This window comes from Schistocerca serialis, chromosome 3, assembly GCF_023864345.2.
Source record: "Schistocerca serialis cubense isolate TAMUIC-IGC-003099 chromosome 3, iqSchSeri2.2, whole genome shotgun sequence".
NCBI classification, from domain to species: domain Eukaryota; kingdom Metazoa; phylum Arthropoda; class Insecta; order Orthoptera; family Acrididae; genus Schistocerca; species Schistocerca serialis.
Window position 1 is genome coordinate 729,264,042 of NC_064640.1, and position 13,447 is coordinate 729,277,488.

Consider the following 13,447-nt stretch of genomic DNA (forward strand, 5'->3'; position numbering starts at 1 on the left):
TTAACCTGCCAGGAACTTTCATATCAGCACACACACCACTGCAGAGTGAAAATCTCATTTTGGAAACATCCCCCAGGCTGTGGCTAAGCCATGTATCCGCAATATCCTTTTTTTCCAGGAGAGCTAGTTCTGCAAGGTTCGCAGGAGAGCTTCCGTGACGTTTGGAAGGTAGGAGACGAGATATTGGCAGAAGTAAAGGTGTGAGGACGGGGCGTGAGTCATGCTTGGCTAACTCAGATGGTAGAGCACTTGCCCGCAAAAGGCAAGGCTCCTGAGTTCGAGTCTCGGTCCAGCACACAGTTTTAATCTGTCAAGAAGTTTCATATCAGCAGACACTCTACTGCAGAGTGAAAATCTCATTCTGGAAACATCCCCCAGGCTGTAGCTAAGCCATGTCACCGCAGTATCCTTTCTTTCAGGAGTGCTAATTCTGTAAGGTTCGTAGGAGAGCTTCTGTAAAGTTTGGAAGGTAGGAGACGAGGTACTGGCAGAAGTAAAGCTGTGAAGACGGGGGCGCGAGTCGTGCTTGGGTAGCTCAGATGGTAGAGCACTTTCCCACGAAAAGCAAAGGCCCCGAGTTCGAGTCTCGGTCCGGCACACTATTTAATCTGCCAGGAAGTTTCAGTTGTAGTGATGTATCAGATGAACATGCCAAAAGATTCCATGAAGACTTTTCTACCATAGAAAGGTGTTATGAAGGGAAGTGGGTACCATCTATGATAGGAGATTATTGCTAGCATATCATTCGAGAGAAGAAAGATTCACAATACAAGAGAAAAAATTGATGTGCATTACAATACAATGGATTTTTTTTTGTCAATTTTCTGTAATTCCTCATGTCAAATAAAAGCTACAAAGCTTATACACAAAGATTACAGTGTTATATGTTAGATCTCACCCTCCGTTAATGTGATGAGCTTATATCATCATAAAACGTGAATTTGTTTATCGAATTTCTCCTCATGTTTGCTGCGCTATATCAGAAACAGAAAAGAGAAATGAAATTGTGAAACTATACCTGACAGAAAAACCTAAAAAAAAAAGTTTTGAATTCAACACTCAAAGTACAACTAGGATTACAATGTATTTTTTCAGAAATAGAAAAAAAGTATTTTTTGTAGAACAGTGTAATGAGACTAAAATAATGTAAAAAGAACACACCAAAAAAGGAACTGTACAAATGAAGTTGAAAAATAGTTGGTAAGTTTTTAAATTGAGGGCAGTTCAAGACAAGGACTGCATGAGCAGAAAACATCTGAGCAGAAGAGCAAAGACGATCTGTAGTGTTTTGTCTAACTATAACTTTCAAAGCAAAACATATGGTGTCCAAGGAAACAAAAATTAACTATTTGTCTGTATTAGTAGCTTCAACCTATAACAGCAAAACATGGATTTTTTTTTAAATTGACTAAACAACCCTAAAACTGAAGGGTGGACAGCAAGCAATTGGGAGGTGCTTATTTAATAATAACAAGCAAAGGTCTGTGCTCCCACCCACACAGGCCAATTGGGACTGACTGACTGACTGCCATACCATCCTCTGCCAATGGCATCATTCAGATGCGTGATGGAGGTGCATAGCATCAGCACTGCTCTCTGGCAGTTGTTAGTGTTCTTAAGTTGTGTGTTCACTGTCAAGTTAACTTAAATGCTAGTCTCTTGCAGAAGCTACTTTTGTCAACTTGCAGAGCTTCCACAAGTTAGTGGAAACACTTTATAGCAGATACTTGTCGAACTTGCCGGCTGCTGGAAGTTTTTCTCAAACTTGCAGAAGTTTTGTGTGTTGAATCCAGGTACAAAAATCATGGTGTCCAAAACGAGAATGGTGCAACCCCTAAACATAAATAACTGGCCACAGTTAGCCAAGAAAATGTGAAATGAATATACAGATTAATTTGTTTCACCAAAAGGGGAAGTAGAATGACAGTAGTGTCATCTTTAAATTCTACAGTAAACAAAAATGTTTGTAATAAATACTGCTTGCAAAAATCGAAGAGCAATTAATAGCGATCTCTTGGTTTTATAACCTGCAGTAGTTTTGTATCTTGTTTTAGAATTTATTATTTTTGTAATAAAAGTAATAAATATTGTTTATTAAATTTGAAGATTAATTAAAGGTGATCTCTTGGTGATACAAGTTGTAGCATTCTTGTGTCCTGTTTTCGAATATGTTATTGTACAATAGACGAGATATTTTTTAAACTTGCATACAAAATTCTCAAATAGTTTTTAATCTGAGTGAAGTTCTTTGATTCTTGTTTATTCAATAGTGTTTCTTGATAATTTAAATATGTACACCTCTGTATCCAAACTGTTTTCCCTTTTCTCTGCTTTTTGTTTTTCTTGATAATTTTTCTGCAATAGCAATAATAATAATAATAATAATAATAATGCAACAATGATGGTGGCTGGGCTGATTTTTATACATGACACTGTAAATTCCCACTTGGCTATCTCATGATGAAACTCATGTGGAAACACTTCTGCAAGTACTTGCAGGAAGTTCCTGAAATAAACTTGCCCAAGTGACTTGCGAAAGCAAACTTGTGCACGTTTTTGTTGTAATGTAAACACCTCAGCAAGTATTTGTAAAAGTTACTTGCTAATAGACAACCGCCTTTAACCTTGGAGCCACTGCTTCTCACTCAAGTAGCTCCTCAACTGGCATCATGAGGCCGAGTGCATTATGTTCTAGTTCCACAAATAAGGAAAAATCCCTGCGGTACTGGGAATTGACCACAGGTACTTCATATAGCAGCTGGAAGTGCTTATCATTGAGCTATGGAGGCAGACAGGAATTATTAAAAGGGAGACAGGAAAACTAACAAATGTATGAGGATATACACTGGAGTTCAATATGTAATTATGGTGATAATGTGGGAATGATATGGAAGTGGGTGAGACACTTAGTCAGGTGACTGAATAGTGGATGGTACAAGAAACTTCTTTGTAGCATTCAAAGAGAGATGAGGACGAGGAGATTAGTGTTTTAACATGCCATCAACAATCAGTTCACTAGAGATGGGGCAAAGCTCCAATTAGGAAAAGATGAGTAAGCAAATCGGCCGTGCCCTTTGTCAGAGGAACCGGCATTTGCCTGAAGCGATTTAGTGAAATCACAGAAAACGTAATTCAGGATGGCCAGACATTGGCATGACCCTCTAAGAGAGAACAGAGCAAGATGATCACTGGAAGACAACATTAGAAACGTGTATGTATCGCTGAAAAACAATTTTCTTGGAAAAGGCTAGAACAGGCTTCCATACAAAAGTATAAGGTATTGCAACAAATGTATTCAGTGATCTGACATTACGAAACTGACACAACAATAACAATCACAGGCAAGAGAATAAAAGAAATGAACCTGCTGTACAGATTTAAATGAACTCAGAGATTTTTTCTTTTCTTTTCTTTTCATTTTAATTTTAATTTTTCATTTGTCTCATGCAGTCAGCAGTATTTTCTTTCTCTGAAGACAATTAAGTTTCCCCCCACAACTGTCTCAAGCACAAAAAACTGTGCCTTACTGTTGAAAATTAAGCAGACAGAGCATGACCGATTCACTGGCAGGAACATAAAATTTTCAGATTTAGGATATAGCTCAAATTAGATTGCTGAATTAAATCAGAGGTAGGCTGAGCTTCACATGAACCAATTTAGAGAAATCACAGAAAACTAAAATCTAGATGGCTGGACAAAGACAGTACAGTGTATTAACCATTGCATTATCTGACTTGGTTTTTACAATATGGAGCTTTTTTTTCTATTCATATTGCTTGAAAGCCTGTCTCTATTAAGTGATGAGCAGCCGAGGTCACACAAATGCACAAAATATGTTGCTAACACAAATCAAGAGTTACTAAAAATCTATTTTGAGTAACGGCAAGTATGCTAATTATATAACTGCTTAACTTATAAACACATTGATAAGTACAGAAAAACAATATACATTTTTTATAACAGAAATTCAATGATACCTCAATTTTGAGCCAAATGAGCGATCAAGTAGATTTAAAGAGTAACGACTTGGCGAAGTCTCTCTGCTAGCTTCACGACTAGGTCCTGTCGAGAGAGGGATGCCGGATGGTCTACGTTGTCTGCCATCATGTCCTGTTTCTCTGTTTGTAGTTGAAAAGGTAGCATAACTTAGTCTGGAAGACGGAGACCCTGAGCGGCTTGTAGCTATTAACAAAATAACAACAATAATAAAGAAAAAGATCATCTTTCAATAATGTTACAAGTAATTTACAGAATAAAAGACAAACTATATCAGTATATGGGAAAAATATGAGCATCATCACAGAACTAAATAAAATGTGAAAGGTACATATGCACCAGAGTTTTATTTAACAAAACATCATTTTCACTTAAACAAATCATCCATTTGGCACTCAAAACTGTGGTTTTTAATTATTTAAATGAAAAGCGTCATAAATTTCTAAAACCTTGCAATGTCTTGCATTCTAACAGCTTGATATCTCAATCACTAAACATCTAGGTTTTTTATGATTGTTACTGTAGAGTCTCATAAGAAAGTAACAGCTTGATATCTCAATCACTAAACATCTAGGTTTTTTATGATTGTTACTGTAGAGTCTCATAAGAAAGAAGTCTACATGCAAGTGCACCAGACACTGCAACTCTTGATGCCTTGTAGTGTCCAACATACCATTCTGTATGTTTACTTGTAAAATGTTATCCTCAACATCAACTAAATGACAATGTTTTCTATGGAAAATAAACTGTATTTATCGATCAATGAATGTTGATGAAAGTCTATTTCATTTGGTTTAGGAAATATTAGATCAAATATATGTTTTCATGTTTGTAAAAATGATTTCACAATTATTCCCTAAATGAAAACTCACTCTGAAGGTGCTTTCTTGTATCTAACATGGCACGAAAATCGGTAATGTTATTGAGTAGACCATTTATCTTGGAAAACTGCACAACCACCTCATAACTTCATATACTGTTGCCTGCTTGTCATCCAATCAGAGATAGGTCTTGTAAAGTGTGGGCTACAGTGATGACTACATAACAAGAACAATTTTACATTATACTTTATCAGCTAGAGAAATGTACTTGTGCCTGAACTAAAGTCTCAATGAATGTAAAACTTGCAAGAATAATTCACAGGCACACACTCAGCTGCCCCATCATCAAATATGCTGATGAAATGACTGCTGACAGACTAACAATAGCTTTTATATCCATGGCCCCTTCCACTTGTTTCCCATGGTTTTTAGTATGCTGGTTACTGCACCATCCAAGGTTTACAGCCACGAAAATTATCAATACATAATGTATTTCATTGAAACCCTGGCTGCATCATAAGTCATTTTGTTGTTGTTGAACGATAGCTCTTTACAGCAAAGTGCGAGTTCCCAGACCTTGTTACAGTTGAAACCACAGTCACAATTAATTAATTTTTAGATTTTTGGGTTGAAAATGTCAAAAAGTTGACTTACTTTTCCTATTTTCATTCACTGATGTCTTACAGCAACAAACTTTGTCATGACTCATCATTGATGAAATAAGTATTTGCTGCTCAGAAGTGTGTAATAAGGGTCACACGTAACTGTCGTGTCTTTATAGTCTGTAGAAAATGCTTAATTCGGTGTTTCTGCAGGACTCACTTGATTTTTTTCCAGATAATACACTATCATGTGGAAGACACACATTAGCTGTGGTCTTCTCAGGTTCTTCTACGAGGGCCGTTCAGAAAGTAACCTCCGGTTGATTTAAAAAAATACACCAAGTTAAATAAAAATATTTTAATATATACATCTTACAACTACATCTTTGCACTATTTTTCTACATAGTCTCCATAGCGATTGAGGCACTTATCGTATCTCTTCTCAAGCTTTGAAATTCCTTCTGCATAAAAATCACCCGCTTGTGCCTGGAGCCAGCCTGTGACCGCATCTTTGAGCTCTTCGTCGTCATCAAACTGCTGTGACCCAAGCCATTTCTTCAAATGCATGAAGAGGTGATAATCACTTGGCGCCAGGTCTGGGCTGTAAGGTGGATGGTTGATAACGTCCCACTTGAAGGACTCAGGAAGGGCCGTTGTTCTGCGAGCAGAGTGAGGACGGGCGTTATCGTGCAAAAAAACAATACTGGAAGTCAGCATACCACGGCGTTTGTTCTGTATAGCCTGTCGTAACTTTTTTATTGTTTCACAGTACACGTCTTGATTAATGGTCGTACCACGTTCCATGAATTCAACCAACAACACCCCTTTGGCATCCCAAAACACCATTGCCATCAGTTTTCTGGCAGAAAAATCTTGCGAGGCTTTTCTTGGTTTGGTAGGCGAATTTGAATGTGCCCACATCTTTGATTGTTCTTTGTCTCAGGGTTCACGTACTTAATCCAGGTTTTGTCACCGGTCACGATTCTGTTTAACAATGGTTCTCCTTCGTCCTCATAACGTGACAGAAAGTCTAATGCAGAGGCCATTCTCTGAGTTTTGTGGTGGTCGGTAAGAATTTTGGGCACCCATCATGCACAGAACTTGCGGTAACCCAATCTTGCTGTCACTATCTCGTACAAGAGAGTCTTAGAAATCTGTGGAAAACCAGTAGACAACTCCGACATTGAGAAACGTCGATTTTCACGAACTTTTGCATCAACTGTCTGAACGAGTTCGTCAGTCACCAATGATGGTCTACCACTCCTCTCTTCATCATGAACGTTTTCTCGTCCACTTTTAAATAAACGTACCCATTCACGGACAACTCCTTCACTCATAACTCTTGGTCCGTACACGGCACAAAGCTCACGATGAATAGCTGCTGCAGAATATCCTTTGGCTGTAAAAAACCTTATGACAGCACGCACTTCACATTTGGCGGGGTTTTCTATTGCAGCACACATTTCAAACTGCCACAAAAACTAAACTAGCGCATATGCGACGTTGACTCGACCACGGCTTGATGCCGACTGACCTGTTGAGTGCGTGAACGCACAGATGGCGTCGCTACTCCCCCCACAACCCCCACTGTGACCAATCGGAGGTTACTTTCTGAACCGCCCTCGTAGTTCCACTGTCATTATAAGTTGTAGGGCAGAAGAGTATGTATCTGTGTAACCACTCACAGAGTACACAGTCTTCAGCTGCTCAAAAATTTCTTTGTGAGACATTCCATGCCATAGAGGATGCAAGCACTACTAACAGGAATGAACTCTAAAGGGTAAGGTGGAAGAGTAATGAGATATGGGAAATAGGGAAGGAAGATTAGGGTTGCCAATTAGAGACAAAGCACAAGCTCAGATGGAGTATGGAGGGAAATGAAACTGGCCATATCCTTTCAAAGGAACCATCCCAGCATTTGTCTTATGTGGTTTAGGACAATTGAAGAATGGAACTCAGCTCCTTCTGCATACAGAAATGTATGTAAATGGGGGTATGTAAATTTCCATTACTTTTTTAGTCAATACCCATGTTTATATCTGAACTATTGTGACCACATATAAGTAATTATTCCATCCAGCATGGGCTGTAACTAATAAAAGTGTTTCTTTCTGAGATATAGTCAAGTGTAACACTTATGCTTAACATAGAGTAATAAAAGTTTGTCACCACATCATTTATTTTACAATAAGTAAGTAATTAAAATAAAAAGGAGGAACTAATAATCCAAACAACACTTTACATTTTTTTCTATTGTGTATTAAATTGTAATGGTTAATCAATATGTTCCACATACTGTCAATAAATTATATTATTCAGTATTTAGCTACCATTCTCCTGAATGTAACAGTCTAGTTAATTTTATTAAAAAATGTTTATTTAACAAAATATGACCAAGTTACGATACATACAAAATATGTACTACCTAAAATTTCTACACAGGTGAAAGTTATTCGTATTAGCCTTGACATACCTCAACTGAAAACACCTTTTCTCAATTTTGTTCCAAAAATAATGTCTTTGAATAGTTGCTGATAATAAAGACTTTCACGTTCCTGAATATTCTTTTGTAAAATTGAACAAGATTTTAATTGCCAATACTATATATTTGTAACCCTAATTCTCAGGTCTCACTTTGTCAAAATTAATGTTAAAATTAAAAAGTTTTCATTTCAAGAAAATTCTTGTGGGAAAGGTGGTGGTGGTGGTGGTTGTCATCGTGGTGATCGCTTTGCAGGGCACTCAACTGTGCGGTCATCAGCCCCCATAAAAAATCAGAATTTTTACACAGTCCACTCTAGCCAGTCATGAATGATGAAATGATGAGGGCAACACAACCAACCAGCTCCCTGGCAGAGAAATGTGGGAAAGGTGAGACTAAAAATACAGCTACTGCGCACCAATTCAGTGAGTAAGTGGGTTTCATTGGCCAGTTCAGTGAATCTTTGTTTCACTTTCAATCTGTAAAGGAACTACGCCAATCAGTCTGATTAACCGATTACTTGAAGTATATGCCACTTGTCTGAAAACATCTGTCATTTTGTCTGAGCTGTCTGTAGAAGCTGTGCTACAAACAGGTGATTTGATGTAAACAAATGAAGAAGAAGATGATGAAATATGTTTCAATTGCCCCATGAAGCTCTCCTGGGCTATTAAACGTGAAGTTTTGTTGGCCTATTTAACCAAACGGGGGGGGGGGGGGGGGGGGGGGGGGGGGGGGGGGGGGGGGGGGGGGAGAGAGAGAGAGAGAGAGAGAGAGGAGAAAATGGTGGTTTTCATGGATTTAAACTTAGACTTTCTTAAAAACTCTTCTAGTAAGAATTTATTAGTCACTAACATTAGTGGTTTTTGGGGACTTTAATGTAGATTTTCTTAAATACTCTTTCAGTAAGAATTTATTAGTCAGTAACATCAATCAACTTAATTCCTACTTTAAACTTCCCAACTAGGGTAGCTTACTGCTTCAAAATAACCCTTGATTACATCTTTATACGAAGGTCTAATTAACAAAATTATGTTACAAAATCAATAGTCAAAGGCCTCTCAGACCATGACATGCAGTTCCGTTTGTTAAATGTTACTACTGAACAGGATATAAAATCCACTAAATCTGAGTTCAACAGGGTAGCCAGTCAGCCAGAAACTGATTATTTTAGGAAACTCCTCAAAGACATGAACTGGTGTGATGTATACAGTGCTTAAGGCAGGTATTAAAAAATGCAACACTTTATTAATAATGTCCTGACCCTATTTGATATCTGTGTTCCCCGAAAACTAGTACAGATTAAACATAAGTCTACAAAGAACATAAGGTTTACTCAAGGAATAAAGGTGCCTTGTACAACAAAAAGGAAACTATACCCGTCAATCGGAAAAACAGCTCTGATGCTGATGCTATAGTTCATTACAAGACATGCTGCAAAATATTAAAGATAGTAATACAACCGTGAAACAAAATGCATTATGAGAAAAAGATAGGAGGAGACTGCTAGGATGAGAGGTGAAGAGGAGCAGATAGCATTAATAGCAAATTATACACAAGTAACAAGATGTGTGCAGCGTTGCACAACTTTTTAACAAGGATTTCATAAACGTTACTGAAAAGAAGGGTTGTCATGTTCAGAATACGCTACCATGGAATATCTCAGTCCAGTCTTTACAAATAACTTCAGTAAAGGCTACACTGGGAAAGCCAACATTAGAAATCAAGTAATAAGGAAAGAATTAGGATTCAACCAATAACCCAAAATGCAATCCTATACACAGAAAAATGGAGAGAACGTGTACTTCATATGTCACCAAAAACATTTCCCAAATCGGATGGGGCAATGATAGTGAGACTGGAACAGGTCGTATGTCCAACCCTGGAGTGATAGAAGAGAAGAATATTAATATGATCCTTATTACACCTACATAAGTAAGGTCCACCATAAAACCATTAAAAATAAAAAATCTCACAGTTATGATAAAATATTTACAAAGTTAATTAAACAGTGTGCTTCTGATTTTAGTAACTGTTAAGTTACTGTTCAGCAGAACATTTCCTGAGTGGTTGAAATATTCTGAAGTTAAGCTCTTGTTTCAGAAAGGAGATAAAGAAATACAGATAAATTTGCATCTTATTTCTCTTTTACCAGGATTCGTAAAATTTTTAGAAAAGTTAATATAAAATTGGGTTCTTAACCATCCTACAACAAATAACATTTGTCAAAGTCACAGTTCAGATTTCTAATGAGTTCTGATATTGAGAAGCCTATCTACACACACAGCAAGAATGTATATAATTCATTAGACAATAAATTACAGGCTACTGGCATATTTTGTGATCAGTCAAAGGCATTTGACTCTGTAAATCACAACATTCTTTTCAGTAAATTAGAATATTATGGTCAAAAGGAAATGTTGCAAAATGGTTCAAATTCTACCCGGACAGGACACAAAGGATGTCAGTAGGAAAGAGATTGTATTAAGCTATTAGCTATCATTCAACTGGGAATTAATTACACGTGCTGTCACACCAAATTCCATCTTAGATCCCTTATTTTTCCTTGTGGATATCAATGACCTTTCATCAGTAACATTTCGAAATGGCAAGTCAGTATGCAGATGATAGTTAAAAGTTTAATTATGAATAAAGTTCAGTTTAAGATGAGCCTCAAGGATCTATTGGCAGCCAACTTCTTCTACTCCACTGATGAATTTTTCAGTAGAACTAACTGACATGTATATGTTACTAATAATCTCAAATAATGTTAAGTATTACATACAACCTGACTCCTGTATAAATTTAGTGACAAGTTTGTTATTGCATTTTAAATGAAAATATGTTCATGATTTTTTTGCTTATACCACATCCATGAGGACCATTTCACTTGGGATCTGTGAAAGGTACATTAGCATACCTGTTGTTCTTTGTAAATATTTACTGTGTATTTTTGTTTTCCGACATGTTCTACATCCTTGTGGATCTCCTCACTACGGCTCTATTGGAATGAAAAGTACATGTAATCTAATTTAACCATACCAAACCCAACCTCAGACAACAGGCAGAAGCAAAAGATAAAGATACACAAAACACAGTTTGTTTGTAATTTTTTCTCCCAATGATAATTAAGTAGTGCACAAATGGTGAACACTTACACCTACAATGCACTTACTTTGATCAATGATCAACTCTGCTGCATACTGACTTGGCTGGAATATTACAACATGAACACTGGGGTGGCTATAAAGTCATCACTGCACGAGATCATAGATACTTAATACACTAATTTGAGTTGTAATTGCTGAGGTCCACCTTCCCATTTTCTTAATGGGATCTGTGTGAATCTTACAATTGATATCAAATTTTATCAGCTGTTCTGACAACACTGAACAATGTTGATGCAAAAATGTTGCCTACAATGACTGCCCTAAAAATCTGCCACTTAAGGTACACAGAGAACTGTGCTACGTAGCCAGAACTGAAATCCCAGTTACAAGCCTTCACTTTATTGGAAGGAAGTGACCCCTGCCCATATTACTCGTATACTGGAGCAATATTTACATTATTTATTAACTACACTTTTACAGGGTATGTACTAAGAACAGGAACGGCAACATTACAGTTTCATATTTTCTCATACGAACTTGTAATTATCACAGTTACCTTAAAACTCATTTGACCAACTGTCTACCATTTACAAGGCTATCTTTTCTCTGTTGTTTCATTTACTATACTTACAAACTTGAACACAATCCTTAAATGCATTCTTGTTTCAGCTGAAGCTAAGTATTAACAAATATTAAATTCTATAAATTACTTCCATCCTGGCTCCACCATAAAAATTTGATCTATGATAAGCAACAACTTCAGAAAATAAAACCTTACTTGTTACAGAAATATATACCCACTACTTTACAGTTAACGTCTATTAAAATTTGTTTTATTATATGCCTTGACTTTTAATGAGATTTTGGGTCTCTCTCATACCAAGAATTGCATGATCATCATCATCAACAACAACACCACACACACACACACACACACACACACACACACACACACACACACACACACAATGACAAATATATTAATAGTAATAAAATGAGAGAAACTGAAGAAAATTAATAGAAAGAACGAACTGAAGATACTTACGTTGGGACTGAGATACATTTGACATCCGACTCCTTGTTCTGCCCAATCTTTCTGGAGATGTTATAACACTTGTGGACATGCCAGATGAGTCTGCAGCTTTCTTTCCTGGCCGAGCTGTGAACAACAATTATTTTCCAGAATCTTCCTATCAGTGTTCATCTTAATAACAGAAAAAATGGAATTATTCAAAGCACGCAGCAACTTGGGTAAATGAGCAAATTTATCCATTCCGTACAAGATACCAGAGAGAACAGCAAAGGAGGAAGGCAAGGTGAGGACAACTCAAACAAGAACCATGTTGCTGAGAGTTGTTTTTATAAGTCCATGTTTAATGAGTTCCGAAAGCAGACAGACTGATGCTAGATTGGGTAGTACACTTTTTCATATTTGGTGAGTATGTCCAAATATTTATTGCAGTATAAACAAAATTAGTGAATTTAAGTTATAAAATTCTCTTCTAATTAAAACTAGGGAAAATAATATAATAATACACTAAATTTCTGATACACAACCTTGGGCACCTTAGCTAAGATGAAATATTAATGATGCATGCAACAGTGTAATGTACATTGCCATGATCAGCTGGCCATTGATATATTTCATTATGGATTCAAATGCCTAGTTGCAACAATGTCAGTGAACTAGCATAAAATTATATGAACGGATCAAATCATGAGGAAGGTAGCGAGAACAAATGGACCACAGCAGCAGACTCAGATTGTTCTACTGTATGTTTCTTACTGTGTGTGTGCATGTATGTGAAGAGGGCACTTGTATAACATTGCAGGCCTTGGAAAATTTTTAATTAGCCAGGATTTTTATTGAACAGAAATATTACCAAACATTTGTGTAGGCTTCATTTACACATCAGCATATGATATCGAATTATGACTGTAGTAACACAGATTTGTCACGAGTTTACTACTTTGCTAAAACAGAATGTACAAGAAATATAAAACATACAAAACTTTTCAGCAAGAAGATGCCTCTGATTATGCAAATGTGGTTGAAGATCAAACATGAAGTCAAATAGTTTCTCAAAACCTTCCATCATAGTAAAAACTAAAAAAGAATTGAATTCAGCTATAGTAACCAGCTTACTTACATTGCCTATGGTCATCTTATATCCAAGCAGAAAAAAAACAAACAGAAACACAGATTGATTATAAGGACTAGTAGGCACATACGTAAGCAAGCGTTAATGATAGCGGAGGAAAACAGAATCTCTCCTTTCACCTTGATTCAAATTAAGAATAGTGGGGGCGAGGACAGAGAGGAAGAAAGAAACACACACACACACACACACACACACACACACACACAAACACACACACACACAGTGGCAGGGGGCTGAGATGGGGGTAGGGAAGAGGACAGAAGGGTGAGACAC

At 36.9% G+C, this 13,447-nt stretch overlaps 1 protein-coding gene across 1 annotated transcript in view; it reads right to left on the reverse strand.

The window, feature by feature from the left end:
• Nucleotides 1–13,447, reverse strand: part of LOC126471163 (uncharacterized) — a 253,999-nt gene that overhangs the window by 88,670 nt on the left and 151,882 nt on the right. The window contains 2 exon segments of the mRNA XM_050099266.1: nt 3,978–4,182; nt 12,058–12,171. Coding sequence (XP_049955223.1) covers nt 3,978–4,182; nt 12,058–12,171 — 319 coding nt within the window.